Source organism: Ptychodera flava, chromosome 2 (assembly GCF_041260155.1).
Source record: "Ptychodera flava strain L36383 chromosome 2, AS_Pfla_20210202, whole genome shotgun sequence".
Taxonomy (NCBI): Eukaryota; Metazoa; Hemichordata; class Enteropneusta; family Ptychoderidae; genus Ptychodera; species Ptychodera flava.
In genome coordinates, this window is record NC_091929.1 from 6,727,174 (window position 1) to 6,745,615 (window position 18,442).

The following is an 18,442-nucleotide window of genomic DNA, read 5'->3' on the forward strand; positions in this document are numbered from 1 at the left end:
TGTCTTGTCTTTTACTGATGCCTTCTCGCATGGAGCCTGCAGTTTGCCAATCATAGACTTTGAAGGGATTGCATTGTTGGACATAGTATACAGCAAGAAATAGTACATTAGATTAAATGTAGACAAGATGGTGATTTTTGAAGTAGAAGTAGATGAGTCTTTGTTTGCCTAAGTGAATTTTGTAGATGAAACTCCCTTAGATTGGATGGTAGATCAGTGTAGATCAAGCGTAGACGAAGTTAGTGTGAAATGTAGACATAGTCATGTCTGGTGTGGACAATATCAGTAGACAAAGCTTCATGTAGACAAACTGCTGTGGCTGTTCATCTACAAAACCCTGATGTAGATCTACATAAAGTCTACTGCAGACGGTCCGTAGATCTACTCTCATCTACTGTGGACATAGTTTTTCCGTAAGGGAATGGCCAACGCTCTGTCTAAAGCCCAGACGTCAGCACAAAACCTTGTCCGCGTCAATAATCCCCTTAGGGAGGAGCTAAAATGGTGGATAAAGATCGTTCAAACTGCATCCCACTTCAAATGGTTAGAGGAGAGACACACCACCCTGCAACTGTATACAGATTCGAGTTCACATAAGTGGGGGCAGTATTCAAACCGAATTCAACAAAATCGCTTACATTTAGCGACAGCTGGGAAGACGAATGGAGAAAAAAAATCAATTAATGAAAAAGAAACTGAAGCCCTTGCTAGAGCTCTGATTGCTGTTGGACCACAAGTTACAAACACCCGACTCAACGTCTTTTCCGATTCGGCCGTTCTTGTACACGCCTGGAGTGCAGGTTTCCCAGGATCGAAATCTATCAGCCTCAACGATTTGCTTAAGAAAATATTTAGTTTCTGTATCGAGCACAAAACCCAATTAAACATCGCTCATGTTCGCTCCCAACAAAACATAGCCGACAGAGCGTCAAGGGAACTATCTATGATGAACGCGAAGCTGTCCGACCAAACGTGGAATAAATTAGAAAGAGAATTCGGGCCCCACACTCTTGACGGTATGGCTACATACTCAAATGCAAGGCTAAAGGACTTTATTTCACCCTTCCCTCAGCATAACAGTGCAGGTGTAGATTTCTTCCATCACCATTTCTCCCGCGATGATAACATTTACCTGTACCCGCCGTTCTCGCTTACGCATCCAGTCGTAAAACACATTGTCAACAACTCCCTCAACGCAACAGTCGTTATACACAAAGACGACAGTTACCCCGCTTTCTGGCCAATGGTAGCACATTTGGCAGTACGAATACTTAAGTTGGCCGATCGTGGAGATTCAGGCGTTATATTAGCGCCCTCTACAGACGGTTATAAACCATGCAGTACTCCGTGTGAACTCTTTGCAGCAAAATTCGTGGCACCGGCAACCTCAAGCGGAGATGAATGTGATGAATTAAAACAGTGAAACTGCTGTTTGAAAAAATTAACAACCATTCACAAGCTATATAACATTTAGTCCATGTTTATCCACTTTTAAACGCATATTGCTCTTCTATCACCACAGGCATGTTGGATGTGCGGAAGTTACAATCAGGATCCCCCGATCTGCAAGTTATGTGATTCCAAAATGCCTCAACCGCCGCAGCTGAGTCCCGCAGCCACTAAAGCTCACTGTGTTGATCTAGCGACAATAGATCGGCGCATGGAAGAAGTGCTGGGCAAACGCTCCCCATATGATGTGCAAAAGGATCGTTTGGTCCAACAATTTGAAACATTTTTAGCGAGTTTGAGTGAACCCAAAACCGTGTGGACGGCTACATCCCAAGACATCGTCAGATTTTTGATTTATAAAGACAAGGACGCTAAGACAAGAGTACACGAAATAACATGTCCTTATCTAGTCCAGTCTGGGTCTCACCAACCATGTCACTGCCCCAAGAGAATCCGGGTCACCACAGCCAAAAATATGATCTCTAAATTAAGCACCTTTTACAAAGCTGTGGCGTCACAAGTTGGTTTCCCCCGACCAAACCCCGTCGATTCAGTATTAGTTCATAGATATCTAAAAAAGTCAGCCGAAGAACAAGCGAGGTCCATGATAACCCCAAAGCAGGCAACCCCATTATTTCTGAATAAAATGAGACGGGTCTTTGAGTATATAATCGAGCAGATAAAAGTATGCAGGCGCCCATCACAAATCTATGTGTTAGCAAGGGACTTGGCCTTCTTTAAAGTTCTCGCATTTTCAGGGGATAGGGCACACGACCTTGGCCACGTCAAGACCCAAGAAATAATGCGTTTCCGAGACAATTCTGGCTTTTTGTTTAACCATACGTTAGGTAAGACGCTGAGGGGGTCATCTACAAATATGTTTGCAATCAAAAGGTGTGCGGATGCTCTCATGTGCCCAGTCACTACAGTGGAGGCATACTTCGATTTGAGTATGGCTATCGAGGTTAATCTAATAACGGGATATTTATTTCGGCCCACCAACGCCCAGGGCACCGTCGAGCAAAAACCCGTATCGTCCCAATTAGTATATCATCGCCTTAAGACATACCTGTAAGAGACTGGAAAAGATTCCGGCGAAACCCCACATGGGTGTAGGAGTGCCTGTGCAATCTCTTTGTCTATGGCTGGCTCGGACATCCAATCCTTGATGAGCCATGTAGGTGGCGAGCAGAGGACACGGCGCTCTACTACATGCAACTGGCAAAAGTTACAAAAGTTGGGCACCAGCAGATAATCTAGCGAAAATGGTTGATGCGCCAGATTATAATAATATAGAGGCATATCACTCAATGAATAACCTGGTTGGTTTCACTAGAGCGTTTGGAAATGATAATATTTGAAATATGCCGATTTGATTGTAAGATGAAGTTCACGTATGACTTTAATAATCTTGCTTTCTATTTGGAGGGACGTATTACACTACATAGGCAGTCGACGGATTGTATGATTTCTCAGGCTGTACGTGGAAACCAATTCTGAAGAACAATTCTAAGGAAGCGAATAAATGCATATGTAAAAGCATCTCTTTGTCTCCTGACTGTGTTATGTGTGGTGATAATGGTGTCTTTAAGGCATGGGAGGATAAGCTAGTTCGTAAAGGCAAAGTTCATATAGTCCTCTCTATAAATACATATATATTGTACATACGTATATGCATATACGATAGGGTAAAGTGCTTGACGACAGGTTAGCCACCCAACACTTTTACCCAAACCTAACAATAGGCATATCCTTGAGCGGAGTGATAAGGCTTTAAATATTAAGTTATTCAAAGCCGCATCACGCAGCGATATCAATGCGCAACATGCAAATTAGTAGGTATAAGTAGGAAGCAACACAGCCGCATGTTCTCCCTCCTTTGCAATTGACCAACTTAAGGTTACGTATGGCCATACTATATGCGGGACTAGGGTGTGTTTGTGCCGGCTAACCAGTAAACTGGCCCTTACCCACCCACCCTCCCAACATGTACGACTGGCTTGTGCTTCGCTGAGGATACGCCACCCAACACTTTTACCCAAACCTAACAATAGGCATATCCTTGAGCGGAGTGATAAGGCTTTAAATATTAAGTTATGTAATGTTCATCTCATGGCAATATGATTGGTTGCATTGTGTCCTTGTGTTAGCCTCGTTCTGTAGTGTTCGCTGCCTCGTAATTGAGTGCCCCATGTCCTTGATATTTTTGTTGTAACCAGTAATTTAAAGCGTATGCACCTGGCACGCGGTTCGATCGCAATGTACAAAGACAAAGACAGAGGCCGAGTTCGTCTGACAAACATTCGCTTTTTCAAAACAATTCGAGTCTATTTGGATCCGAATACTTGTCAGTAGCGATTAAGTCTCTTCTATTGGAAATTTGTTCTGAACACAAACATTCTGAACAATATCGAATATCGACTGTTCACAAAGACGGTTTGTGAACCGTGTATCACTTATACAATATGACGGACCTACCATGCCAACAGCCTACCCTGAATTATACCATTCCAACTCGTGCTTGCAAATCTGGCTGTCTTATTGGTCAGACACGAAAATCACACTGACACCCGTTGTATTATTCGTGATGTATTCGTGATGGAGCATCATAGATGGTACGCTGCCAGCTAGCATTGCTGAAGTATCGGGCGGCCGGAGCCTTTTACATTCATTTACTTTTTGTTGGGAGAGCAACAATTAGTGTAAATTAGGAATATAGTACACAAGTTTTTCATATTCTCATCTCGATATTTCAATCCATTTTTTTGAAACCGATGTGAGCGAAGTCAAATGAAATATATGTAAATCTGTCACATACACACCTCTCATCCAAAGTAATGATATTTACAACATTGCTATTGAACGTGCCAATTTTTTTATGATAAACGGATGACAAGTTTCTTCGCCAAATATGCAAAGTTAAACAATGATCAGCGGCGCTTAGAGTTACAGTGAAAATGCTGTCTGGAAGATGTAAGTTTTTAAGTGTCTTTTGAATGTGTTGACATTAGGAGGGGTTTTTATGTCCAGGGGTAAAAAGTTTCAAAGGACAGGAGCTGCTGCAGAGAAGGAGCGGCGACCATAGGTAGTCAAGGTGTCATTAAATTCCTAAGTTATTATGGAGCTTGTCCATTCAGGGCTTCGTAAGTTGTCAGCAAACGTTTGTATAAAAAGCGATGACGTACTGAAGCAAGTGAAGTTGCATAAGTAGCCGCTGTAATTGTGTATCAGGCAAGCCGTATAGTAGAGTATGGCAGTAGTCAAGCTTTGAAGATATAACGGCGTGGACGAGGGTGGCACAGGAATCTCTGGACAAGTCCTTCTGATACAACCAATTTTGAGAAGAAGGAAGTGAATAGCACTGCAAGTGGCACCAATATGTTGTTGAAATGTATGGTTGTCATCAAATATTACACCGATGTTCCTCGCAAATGAAGTGGTTTCAATAACACTGGAACAGATGTTGATGTCAGTGAAAGTCGCTGGCGAATGGTCAAATTTAGATCGAATTAAAATGGACTCCGTTTTAGAGTCGTATAACTTCAGCTTATTTTGTGTCATCCAGCTCATAGTGTAATTGATAGTTTCTTAAACGGAAAATACGGCAGACGTGGTATTGGATTTCTTGAAAGACAGGTACAACTGATTGTCATCAGTAAATTGATGGAACTGGAGTTTTTTGCGGTAGATGAGCTGTGCGAGTGGTGATATGTAGATTAGAAACAAGGGACGTCCAAGAACAGAGTCCTGAGGTACTCCATATATCAGCATTTGAGGCAGTGATCTTCGTCCACTTAATTTAACTGAGATCTAAGGAAAAGGGTCCAGCCAATGACTGGAATGTAAGCGGACCTTATAGGTCCATAAACACAAATCATTGTGACCATTACATGTCTCGGACCTTACTTATGAAACATGGAGACTCAACCCAAAAACTGCTCTCCTTGTCTTTAAATTTGTGCAGCACTCGTCTAATTTCACACTGTTGTTCTGTTAGAGTGAGAGTCTCCGCAATGACAATTTTCTTGTTGACGTCTGAGTTTATAAAGGTTTAATATTAACATGTTAGTTACATTGTTACGGATCATTGTGAAAGACCAACATCACCTACAAGGAACATCATTTAACAGATATTCTTGTCAATGATAAAGTAACTAAATATTTATCTTCGAAAGGGTTTGAAGCATATCAAGTCAAGTCTCCAACAAGTGACCTAGTGTTCCCGAGCAAGGTGAAGTCTGCAGGAAAGAAGAGCCTCCAGGAAAGTTCTTGGTACACAGTCGATGAAAAAGGGAGTACTGTCGTAGTACCTAAGGAGAATTTTGTACTTCAAAATTCGGGTAGGTCATATCAAAGTTTATATAATATATAAACTTAATGCTTGAATTAAAGCTCTGTTAACTGTAACTCTTGAAAATATCTTCCGTTTCTCTCCTAGTTTTCTCTGAATTCTACCCTCTGAAGGGATATGGGCTTTATTTAATTAGGAAACCATTCCTTTTGAAACATTTGACGAGCAAATTTAAATTTTAAGGGTAATTTTGATTTCACGCTATTTTCAAACATTGGTAATATTACAAAAGAAACAGAAAATACAATGTCACAGTTGAAAATATTCCCATATGCATTACATAAGACTACTCTGTGTAGTTTATGTGATGATTTCAGTGCAGTTATGAATAGTATCAACGGTTTTGCTTTTTGGCATAGCACTGCGGTTTAATGTTTCGGCAAACATTTAATCGCAGTGTAATATTTATCTTGTTCAAATTTGCACATAGAGTCCTAGCTGTTAATAGTAATTGTATACACACACCCTAATTAGTACATTTTTACAATTGTGTTAATTTTAATTTGAAAGTAAACAATAAAAATAGCGCTCAAAGATACAGCCGGTGAGGCTTTAATGTAAAACTCTTATGACAAGATACTTTCTGTATAGATATTGTCTTGCAACCGATAACTCGAAATCCTCTGGTCTTAGAAGATAATGCTTGGAAAGATAATACTTTGTTTGTATGTAGTGATGCATTTTATGCCTTGTGAAAGATAATTCGTTGCTTGTACAACTTTCGACAGACAAAACTACAGTTATCGTTTTCGCGTACAAGAACCCAGCTAACATCCTCCCTCCTGGCGTAAAAAGTGGGTAAGTTATCCATGCTTATCTGAGCTAATGTGTATTTAAATCATTCCTGTGGTTTCCGTTGGAATAAACATAATAACAATTTATTGCTAAGGTAACCCTCGTTTCATATCGTATTGCATATTTCGTCTCCAAACTTTCATCGGTTACAGGGCTTTGTAAGGACAAATTTGGCACCAAATACATCTAAATCCACACAATTGGTCTTGTCAGAAAGTATTCGTCCAGAGATTTCTTTGTCCACGCAGTTATATCTTCAAAGCTTGACTATTGCAATGCCGTACTATATGGCTTTCCTGATTCTCAGTTACAGCGGTTACATCGTGCCCAAAACACCAGCTATGATTTTTAGATAGACGAAGAAATCGGACCACATTAATCCTATACTTATGCATCTTCACTTGCTTCCAGTACATTATTGCATTGTATACAGACTTTTGCTGATTACCTTCAAAGCCCTGAATGGTCAAACTCCACAATATCTCAAAAATTCAATAACACCTTGTGCCTTATCACGTGTTTTTCGCTCATCTCATAAATGTCTTCATCACACACCTAAATGGAATCTGACTACCTATTGTTGCCGCTTCTTCTCTGCAGCAGCTCCTGTCCTTTGAAACTCTTTACCCCTGGACATAAAAACCTCTCTGATGTCAACATGTTCAAAGAACGCTTAAAACTTTATCTTCCTGAGAGCATTTTCACTGTAATTCTTAGAGCCATTGAGCATTGTTTAACTGTACAAATTTGTTAGATAGATAAATAGATTGCATTCCGTCATACAGGAAGAATAAGAAACGAAGTCTTAACATCATAACCAAGAAATCGTGACATTTACACACAGCTGAGGAAAATTTAACATTAGCTAATTACTTATATCTCATATGTTCAGAACCAACAGACATTGGGTGCGTACAATAACTGGGACGAAGAAAATTGAGAGAGTTAACAGTCCTGTGATTGCGGTCAATATCTACAATGGTGAAGAAAGCAAGCATGGAAAGACGCTCAAAGCACCTCTGACCTTTATGTTGTACCACAAAGAGGTAAAACTGTCACATATCTTCCTAATGTTGTCTCATCGTTTTTCGTTTTCTGTCGAGTCATTTTATGCGACTTCAGGTAGTAATTTCTTTGAAATGTGATATTTGTAAACTAATGGTATAAAACAAACAAACAAACAAACGAAACGCAATATGCTCTTTACTTAACTGTCTGTATGTCGGTCATAACTGATAAAGTTCAGAGAATCAAAATAAACGACCTAATCATTTTGTATGTTAGGTTTGCAATGACAAGTCATTTACCCATCAATTGAGCCGAAACAATTTGTCCCCAGAAGCATTCCTGTCATCGAAATATACTATTATACAGAAAATCAAATATCAAAGCACATTTAGTGTTTTTGGCCATAGTTTTCATTTAACGTATAACAGTGAAATACTTTACATTTAATATTCCATGTCGCCTAATTCCAATAATGTAGACCAAATATTGCGCTCAGAGTTCAAAGAAATATTTGTAGAACAAGATGAGTTATGGATTAGGAGTTACAGATGTCAAAATTTGATGCTGTACAGATATGTGATGATGGAGGTGAATGTGAGAATCATCGGTCGTCGTATGATATAAATCTGGCGTCGGCCCTCTATGGTTCACAAAATAATTGTTTATTGCTGGGACAAAGAGTTCTGCCAGGATTTCTTTTTGAGATAGGCTTTTAAATGTATGGTGTATTGAAAGCATGTAGCAATATATAAGTGACTAATAGAAGTGTAAACAGTATTAGCTAGAGGAGACTGATAGCCTTAGTGTAGCTGTAGGAGTATATGGTATTGCAAGCATACGGGTAAAGAGACAGGGGGCAGTATTTTGCGTTTTCCGTAACATTTGAAGTTGTGCTGTCGGCTAGCCTTATAGAAGATCATTGCTGTAGTCCAAGTATAACGACAAAGGTGTTATGGAGATGTTTTCATAGATAGCTTCTGTCAAATTTGTCCAACGTGTCTGATGAAGAAATAAATACTGTGGCAAGTTTTGACAACAGTGCTTTGGAAGTTAGAGCGGATCGTCAAATATGACTCCAAGTTTCTAGGTGCCATGACTCGCCAAATGGCTATTGAATGAGTGCTTATACTGCTGACAGGTGCTGAGGAACAATAGTTAGTGTGACAATCATTAAGTTATAGCTTGATGAGTCCATACAATTGTGCAGCTGCTGTAGAAGTGTTGTCTCTGTTGAATTCTAGACACACAGTTGATTGTCATCGGCATAATGATGAAATTTAAGATTATGTCAACTAATAATTTGGCCAAGTAGAATTATGTACAGTGAGAAAAGCAGTGGTCCTAGAACTGATCTTTGAGGTATACACTGCAGTATAGACAGATGTCAGATAAGAAATTGCAATTAACATTAACTCATTACTGTATGTTTTTGACATATGAAGATAGTAAATGCAAGATATCGTATGTCCAAGATTGATAGGTTTGCATGGTCTGTATTGCATGGACTGTAGTGTAAAAGGCAGCGGATAGGTCTAACACAGAAATGATGACAAGCATTTCCTTCATCAGGTGACTCTAGAATGTCATTAAATGCTTTAAGTTCTGATGTTTCTGTGCAAGAAATGTGTGTGCACGCGGGCCGCAGAGGTTCGAAAAGCAAAGATTTCTAGACACTGATTTTGTCTAGCGGCAACCGCTGTTTGAAGTAATTTTTGGGTGAAAGGAAGATTCAAAATGCATAAATAGTTTTTGTGAACATTGGCAGCAAGTGTAGGTTTCTTCAGAAGGGGTGTTGTAATAGCAGATTTAATAGAATATGGAACAATTCCATGCTGAAGCAAGATATTGGTGATTGTCTTGAGTAGTGTTTTCTTAGTAAGAGTGTTGGAATGGGATCGAGGCATCAGGATTTAGATGGCACTTTCCTGATAGTATGATTGACTTTGTCTTTTGTAGGAGGCCGGACAGATGAGTTGGTCGCTGATATCACAGTTTGTATTCAGTTGAAAATAAGCATGATTTGAATTTTTCAGAGTCTGTTATGAAAATGGGCTACATTTATACCTAACTTTTTTGTACACTTTTGGCCAGACGTGATTTTGTTTTCAAAATGATATAGTTAAAGAGCAAATGACATGCATTTACGATAACCAATTTTGGCAGTAATTAAAATTCAGTAACATAAATAATATATACCGTAATTTATTTTTTTCAGGATGGCTACAAAGCCAAATGTATGTCTATGATCTATGGGAACCAAATGAAGTAAGTAATAATCGCTTTATCACACAAGAACGTGTCATTGATATGTGAGAGCGTTCAAGCGAATGTACAATGTTACAGATTATTTGATCGATTGAAAATTAAATGTTGGAAAGTCACTGGAGCAATATCGTTTGTACTTTAGTTTTGGGGAAGCATTTATTTTCTGAAAACAATTGTTAGATAATGTGCGTTATCGTTGAATGGAAACGTGCTGTTTGTCCTGTGACCTTCATGCTCGATAACAGAACAAGCAATTGGATTACCCCGGTCGTTTACCTTTTTAACACATGTAGCATATGGAACAATGACAATTGCCGAAAAATGGACTACAATGCGACAAGGGATTTCACAGAATGTCGATGTGATGGTGTAGGTAGTGTAGCGATCATAACCACTATGGGGGAAATGCCAACGGTAAGAAATATTTATCTTTGCCAGTGTTGTTGCCATGGCAAAATCATTATGCCTACATGGATCTGATGAATTATAGTGAATGCAATGCAAGTTGCACCAATACCTCTGTTTTGACATAACAATTCTGTATTAATTTTAATTGTCTTACACCTCTTCACATTTTCTTTCTCGATGACAGCCATTTCCAGAGTACGCTTTAAACTCAATTATTTTGATAGCAAACAGTCTGGCGGCGTTCTTAACAGCATTTACGTTTGCGATGCTCTGCCTACGAAGGTAAGGGTTTTCCAAAAATATTTTTACATGGAACGAGCAAATTTAGGAAGGAATTAGGAATGAAGGTGTACACAGCAAACAATTTCTGAAATTAGGGTTGAGTAGTTTATTGAGGCAGGAGCGGGGTGCACCCCTTGAGTTTGTCCGTGAAGTTGACGTACAAAACCGTAGGAATCGCTTTGTGTCAGAGAAATGATAATCATGGTCGAAGCCTTGAAAATTTTGCCTCCTTTTTCACATTCAAACATTCGAACATGTATTCTTATACGCAACATTTCAGTGTAAAAATGGCAGAAATTTGATATCACTCCTTCCATGAATTTAATATTGAGGTACGCTTGAATTGAAAGAGAGTGATAAATGAGTTAATTTGATTAATAACTTTAACCGATTATTTCTCATTTTTTTAAATATTTGTTTTTGTCCTAAGCAATTCAAATGTCTATCATTAATTTAACCCTACTCGAAACACATGTCCGATCTTTCCCCAGACTAAATTAAGTGTCCATTGTATTTTAAGCTTTTCTAAAAAAGTTATAGTTGTTAAAAGAGGTGTTCTGTAAAAATACACATAGGCCACTGAAAGCAAAGACGAGTCTATTATATTATGTGGATGGATATCTCTTATTTAGGAAAAGAAATCTATCTATTCGGTAGTCGACACTGGAGATAGGGTATCTAGACTGGCAAACCTAGCTATTCAAAATCTGTTGAGAGAGTTTTTCGTTTTATTTTGTGGTTTGCCGTTCGTAGTTTACGTTCATGCTTGTTTTCCCACTCTTCAAAGTATCAGTCGCTGTGTATTGAAAACGAATAATAATCTATCTATTCTTCCCATAATATTTGCTAATTTTTAACATTTTCTTGATTATCTGTAGAATTACAACGGATCACTACTTTGTATGTGCAAGTCTCACCTTGTCATTATCGATGTATTTTGTCACGGTGGTCGTAGCTTTGAATATGGACAGAGACACGGTATTTGACATTCTATTCCCTATAACACTCTGGTTTTATTGTTATTGTTGGGATGAAGAATTACAGGCAGAAAGACATAATTCACAAGCCAAGCCATAGCTGTCATCAATTGCACCTATGAACCACTTTAAAAACTCGATGAAAATTTAAAACCAAGAAAGCCAGAAATGTTACAATCCCCCTGTCATCAGTCTTTTCAAGTTTAAACCATCTTTCTGCTGACCAGGGGCTTTCGCGACTATACTTTAACAGATCTGATCTCATCACTATGGCTTATTGTGATTGACACACATCATATTTCTCATTGTACCTTCTCTTACTTTTCTGCTAGCTGTATCTGTCGTTTTTCCTTTAATCAAATTCCATAAACGTTACTTCCTTTATTTCCAGAAAAGCTGTGCTGCGTCTGCTCGAGTCTATCATTACGTGCTTGCTAGTAGCAATGCCTGGGTTTTCAACTTTTGTCTGCAACATTTTCTCAAGCTGCGATTTTGCACACGCAAGAATATTTGCGCAAGGTAAGTATCAGCCTTGCAATGCTCACGACAATTTTCCTGAAAAATATTTCAGCGTTAACATAATTTTTCGAAGTTTTTTAGAAAAACGTATGTGCAGGAATTGATCGTCTTTTGAACTATTTAAGCACAGCATCGGTCTAGTAAAATATTACAGATGAGACGTCACGAAATTTGATAATTATGTAATTGGCAAATTACCATGCTATATTGCTAGCCATATTGTAAATTAACTTGATAATTAGCGAACCACATCTTGAACTTAATAGTTGTATCAGTTTTCGTTCCGGTCAATTGCATTATATCGGGCATGTGGGGGCGCATTATCATAAAGGCTACCTGGGTGAGAATAGTTTCGGTGTTTCTGCAAACTAGACTTGTCTTACTTTCTGCCTTTCTGAGAAACCAGTCACCAACAACACATACTCACCGTTTAAGGAAAATCGATAAGCATGAGAAAAGGAGGATTTCATTGATTCAAAAAGTAGTAACACTACGATAATTATATCTCGAAAACTACTGTTTTCAGTACTGTAGAATACGATATTATACTATGTATTATTATTTTGTTTGTTGTCTCTGAAGCCCTTGTAATAACAACAGCAAAATATTCTCATTTTGGTATTCGAATACGTTTTATAGCACTATGTCCTCTAACACATGCATGTGTCTGCACTTGATTGTAATGAAAGAATTAACAGTTATCAATCTAGTAAAGGGGCTCTCTAAAACCAGGTGAATATAGGCTCGCAATGCATCCGGTTATTTCGTCCTATTTCTAATTGTCTGGGCACTTCGGCAATGAACCGTTCGAAATCGTAACAAATTCATGTCGATATTTTTGATTACATATATGTTGTTATTTCTCCTGTGATAGGATTTGCTATATTCTTCTTGGATGGGTAATTCCACTACTACTCGTGTTGGGCTGTTCCTTGCTCTGGCCAGCAGCTATGGCATAGAACACACGTAAGCTATTTTATGATATGTTACTTAACGATACACAATTTTCCATACTGTTCTTCCTTATTGTTGTAACAAGTCACCGTTTAATATCTGGAGAATATTTCATTCTGAATGGCCATTTTTCAATATTCAGTCACAAAACTTGCAACATTACATAGTGAAACTACAAATAAGACAAGCCTTTATATTTGATTCACCGATCGACTTTGACTTTTCAGAAGTGTGCGGCCAAGTAAAACCGCTACACCCTTTCATTCATAACACGTTTGGAACTAAATTAGGAGAATTGGATATTCTAATTGTTTACATTAATCAAAAGTGTTAGAAGCCCTATGGCTGAAAGTTGCGATATTACAAATTAGCCATACAAGATGTGTATTGCAAAAACGTAAAGCAGATGAGCTTACATTTCAGATTAAACGAACTTCACTACACTATCCAATCATCCCAAATTAGTTCCAATCGTGGTTCATAAACTTTTTACAAGTATGTGAAAATTATAGGCTGTCTCTATGCACACATTTATTACTTTCCCTCCATGCACGAGGGACTCTGCTTTTATTTTGCATCAAGTGTGCATTTCATTCAGTGACAGGTTCTTTAATATTTCAGTTGTAGAGTGCCACAGAAGATCGAAATTTATACAAGCACCGTTGCTTTTACAGCATTGTTGATATTGGTATGTTATTTATTTATGTCTTTAATTATTTGTTTGTTTCTTTGTCGACTTCCTAACAACCTATGAAACCATCAAATAAAACTTCCAACAGTATCACAGAACTCGGTATTAATAAATCTTTGAATGCGAACTGAATATTTTTACCATGGAAACCGAAAAATAGATGATAGCTGTTAGTTGTAGCGAGAATGACGTGTTAAGGAAATAGTTTCAACACAACACGGTGTCGTACAATGCTATGTTCTCGAAAACTACAGTCGTTTGAACTTGCTGTACAGTTAAATCTTGCAACAGATGTTGAAATTGCTACTTTTACGTTAAACGTTGGTAAATTATTGTGTGTCAACAGGCCAGCTGGATCATGACCACTTATATTTACTTCAAGTTTGACTTCTTAGTGTTCACGTATGGTTCTGGACAGTGGTACATTTTATGGTGAGTAACTACTGGCTTACATCGTCATTCTTGGCAGTTTAAATAATGTTAGGAGACAACGAATGTCAACGTTGTACAAAAATGTATAAAACGTGTGCACAGCGCTTACATGAAATTTGCATATTTAATTCACAGGGACGAATTCTTTCGTATTTGCCTTCTCGTTGCAACATATTCTGTAACAACTATAATTGGTTTATTGGATATAACACAGAATCTTTACAGTGGATATACTTTTGCTATGGCTTGCTTCGTAACAGTAAGTATATTAATGTTTTCAAACTAGTTAGATTGATGACAGGCTTAACAGCTGTTTCATATGTCGATGAGATATTCCCGAACACATCACTGTGGATATTTGTCTATGTGTATTTCCTGTCATGTTAGTTGAAGTAGGCTTACAAATGTAAATATTCTGAGACAAAGCGTATTGTAAGAGGATATGAAATGAACATGTCGAATCTTGTCTTGTCATTTTCTTTTGGGTTTATAATAATAATAATAATAATAATAATAATAATAATATTTATTTCTTTAAAGCTCACTACACATACGTCTCAGTGCGCTTTACACATTTAAAATTGATAAAATACCAGCAAAGCATGACAAACTTAAAATGTAAAAACAATTAAATTATGCTAAAAACGTACATGGTTAAAAATGATGAAAAAATTTCTGCAGAGTAAAAACAGTCAAAATACAAAAAAAAAAACATTATTAAAATTCTACAGAGTAAGTAGCAGAAAACGTTAAAAAAGTTTATAGCAGTAATACAAAAGAAGATTTTAAATTCTCGTGAGGTACAATTTGCGCACTGAAATATCTTCGCCGTCCGGAATTTAAATCATTTAAAATACCTGTCATATTTGTTGTATTATTTTCCTAAGAATAAAAATTCGAGCCAAACTTAACAGATTGTCAAGACAGAAATAGATTTCGTTGAACGTCACTCGAATTTGAAAAAAACCCCACGAGATATAGAATCAGAATTTCCGACAGAATTCAAAATTACAGGTTAAAAGGCCTCTAACACGTCAGCCAAACTAACAAATAGAAAGGAAATTTACTATGTAAGGACTTAACAATGGACGAGCGATAACAATAAATAATTGAACGATACAATGATTCTCCTGTTTTCTACTTACTGTAAATCTAATCATCCCAGATTTATATTAAGTGAGCTTCATATTACTGAAATGAGTTAATTTAAGAACGCTTACGACTTCTTCCTATTAAAATTTTACTTTTAAGTTTAAGAACTAATATTCAGCTCTGTGTACCTTTGTACAAAATATTTTCTTTACAGAATATAGCACATTTGACTGTTTTGAGATTCTCTTTAACTGGCATTAGTATAAACTGATGCAATTGATTTTTAAAGCATATTTTTCGTAATAGAAAAAACACTACTCTTTTGATGGTCTTAATTATTGTATCTTTCTTCACAGGGATCCGCTTGCTATCTCGGATTCTTTGCGACGAATAAAGTCGTAAGTATTGTCCATATATATAAATTAACTGTACCTATTATTACAGTAGTACAAACAAAGGAGTATTGGCGTATCTCTCATAAAAATGGCTTCTTTTATGAGTCTTTCGTGAGCTGTCATACCAGTAAGTGTTTTCCAGGCTCAGAGGAAGTAAAATTTCGTTCAAAAACATCTTTGTTTTATTTCGCATTACGCATTAAGACGTTTTACCATTATTTATTCCCCTATTAACAATCTAGTTTAAAATGAGAATATCATGTCCGGTGTAATCATACAACACAATTTGAAATCCCAGTATTTGGGTCTATTTCAATGAAATGTACAACTTATCTACCTTAGACTCGAAAATATACAGCTCTTTTACATTGATGTCTAGTATCACATTCCATTTCGTAATTTTTTTTCTAAATATGCAATCGCAAATCGTGCTTTCAACGTGGCAATTAAGTGTTTTCTGGTCAATCATCAACATATATACATGCATTAATCTCAGGATAAATACTGAAATGAAGAGGTTTGTTAAAATGACCAAATATATGCACTTGAACTAAATACATGATATTTACTACAGGATACACTAGCGATTAAGCCGCTGGTCAACTGCAAAGCATTCGTAAACATGGCCCTGCAAGCTCCTCTGCTGTAAAACAGCAATGACGCCAATACTTTCTATTTAACGACTAGAACGCTAAATCCAAATTCAATCTCATAAGTATGTGTTCGCTTCATCAGGTTTTGCGGTCAATCCGATCCCGTTTCTATGGTAATGGCGATGACGATCCTGATGAAATATCGTTTAGTACATATAGTAGCGACGAAGACGATGGCTATGGTTCGTGCGTTGTCATCAAAGGAGTGCGTCAGAAGAGTGATAAAGTTACCCATGGTGAACCAACTGTCTCCATAGAACTGCAGGATCTATCAATGGCGAGTACATCTGGTATTGTGACGCATGACGTTCACGAAAAGATAAAGGGTGAACCATCTTTACAGCAGCTGGAAAATGTTGACAATGGCGACGAGGATGATAGTGACGGCGCCATTGAATACACATTCCCCTTCACAATCAAAAAGTAACTGTTGTAACACAAACAACTTGCACTAGCAACAAGAACAATAACAATACCAATAAAACATAATAATAGTTACGACAAAAGTTTTCTTATCTTAATAGTCCTTATCGTTATACAATATATGTTTTAAACTTAAAATATAAAGTTCATTTAGAAAATCACAAAGCAGGAAAACTTCATATTTTCGCATTATATTTAGATTTGGTAAACAATCAGAATAAAATCAGCTGATTTTTATGGTATATGTTATAAGGAAATCTGACATGATATGACACATGAGGGGATGTGACACATTAGGAGAATGATGAGGAATCAGAATAATCATTTCGATAATTATTCATAACACCTTCAAGGAAATCAAGGACAGTTGCCAACGATATTTTATAGAAATACATTGACGATCGACAGACGAAGGATACACTTCCTGCAACGTCACACGGCTGAACGGTTTTTTTTTTGTGTGAAATGAATCATATGTTGCCCATTGAGGCGTGGTGTAACATTGTTTTAATTGCTGTTGTTGAGATTAATCTAAAATGTTTATGTAACGTTGATTTGTAGTAGGGATTTTTTCTAATTTTATTTAAATTTTAGCTCGTTACTCTGTTGTCTTTCATTCATAGTAGTATAAGACAAACTGAACATCGTTCAGTTGAATAAACCTTAACGTGCCCTATGTCTCTTAGTTATGTCTTGATACTGCAAAGATGTCCACTTTTCCTTGTAGATTTATTTAAAAATATAATTGCTTAGAGTTTAGGGGAATATGATTATGCTTTTTTCTATTCATTTTCTCTTTGGTATTGTAAAATTTACATCTTGCATACGTCGCAAGTGTCATAGACGATATGATTTAGCTATAGCCTTTCATTTGTGTATACAATTATTCGATTATTGTAATACTTGAAATTCAGAGCCACATTCCGCAAGCAGATGATCTAGCAATGAGTTCTTTTAATAGATGATTTTTTGTGAAGATCAAAGCTTGTTGTCTGTTAGGTAATGTTTCTAAATGCGAGGGATAAGTCACGCCTTAATACTTGTTTGCGCTGTCAAGGATATGCATTTGGCAGGATGTTGTCTATCAGATTTAGGAATTGATACCTTGGATAATCATGAGATTTTCTATGGTAAATAGTTATTTGAAATCATTATTCCGAGGCTGTGGGAGATACATCGCCAGTTATATCAGGAAATACGTGAAAATGTGTATAAAATATTTTAAGAGAAATGATCCGATGAAAGTAGTATTAACATTCGGAATGATTTGTTTTTGCTTCTTTTGTAATTTCTTTTTCTGCAAAGTACAATGATATTACATTTAATAAAATGATACAAAAGATGTTAATAGACACAACGAGTATATTGATCTTGTATGTCAGAGAAGCACAGCCGTTTATTCTCACAAATCCGACTCTTAACGATGCAAAGTGAAAGAGTTTTTATCTATCTTCGATTTTATGCCAGGTGCTGCCTATAAAATATATCATATTTCATGCATGGATATTCAGTGTTACAAAGATAATTAATACCATATAAAGAGTGCTGTATCTTAGTAGTTAGAAAATACGTACTGGGTAGGATTTGTGCTAGATGATATCATTCATTTCAGTAATCCTTGTCAAAGTAGTCATGCGGCCTTGATATTAAGACCGGAAGTGCGCTCTTTTCAAAAGCTAGGCAGTGCGCTGTACTGTGTAGACTGTCATATGGGAAAAAACAGGCAGATCACATGTACTTCTTCTTTC

The 18,442-nt window shown here is 37.1% G+C and overlaps 1 protein-coding gene across 1 annotated transcript in view; it reads left to right on the forward strand.

Annotated features, from left to right (window-relative positions):
- LOC139152328 (latrophilin-like protein 1) overlaps positions 1-18,045 on the forward strand; it is a 40,950-nt gene extending 22,905 nt beyond the window's left edge. Inside the window, exons 9-22 of the mRNA XM_070725474.1 lie at positions 5,625-5,789; positions 6,529-6,598; positions 7,488-7,641; positions 9,819-9,868; positions 10,162-10,282; positions 10,461-10,558; positions 11,437-11,536; positions 11,927-12,054; positions 12,929-13,020; positions 13,630-13,696; positions 14,046-14,131; positions 14,267-14,390; positions 15,580-15,621; positions 16,354-18,045. Of these exons, the coding sequence (XP_070581575.1) occupies positions 5,625-5,789; positions 6,529-6,598; positions 7,488-7,641; positions 9,819-9,868; positions 10,162-10,282; positions 10,461-10,558; positions 11,437-11,536; positions 11,927-12,054; positions 12,929-13,013 (971 nt within the window). The 3' untranslated portion in view covers positions 13,014-13,020; positions 13,630-13,696; positions 14,046-14,131; ... (1 more) ...; positions 15,580-15,621; positions 16,354-18,045. The remainder of the gene's footprint in view (positions 1-5,624; positions 5,790-6,528; positions 6,599-7,487; positions 7,642-9,818; positions 9,869-10,161; positions 10,283-10,460; positions 10,559-11,436; positions 11,537-11,926; positions 12,055-12,928; positions 13,021-13,629; positions 13,697-14,045; positions 14,132-14,266; positions 14,391-15,579; positions 15,622-16,353) is intronic.
- The last annotated feature ends 397 nt before the right edge of the window (positions 18,046-18,442 follow it).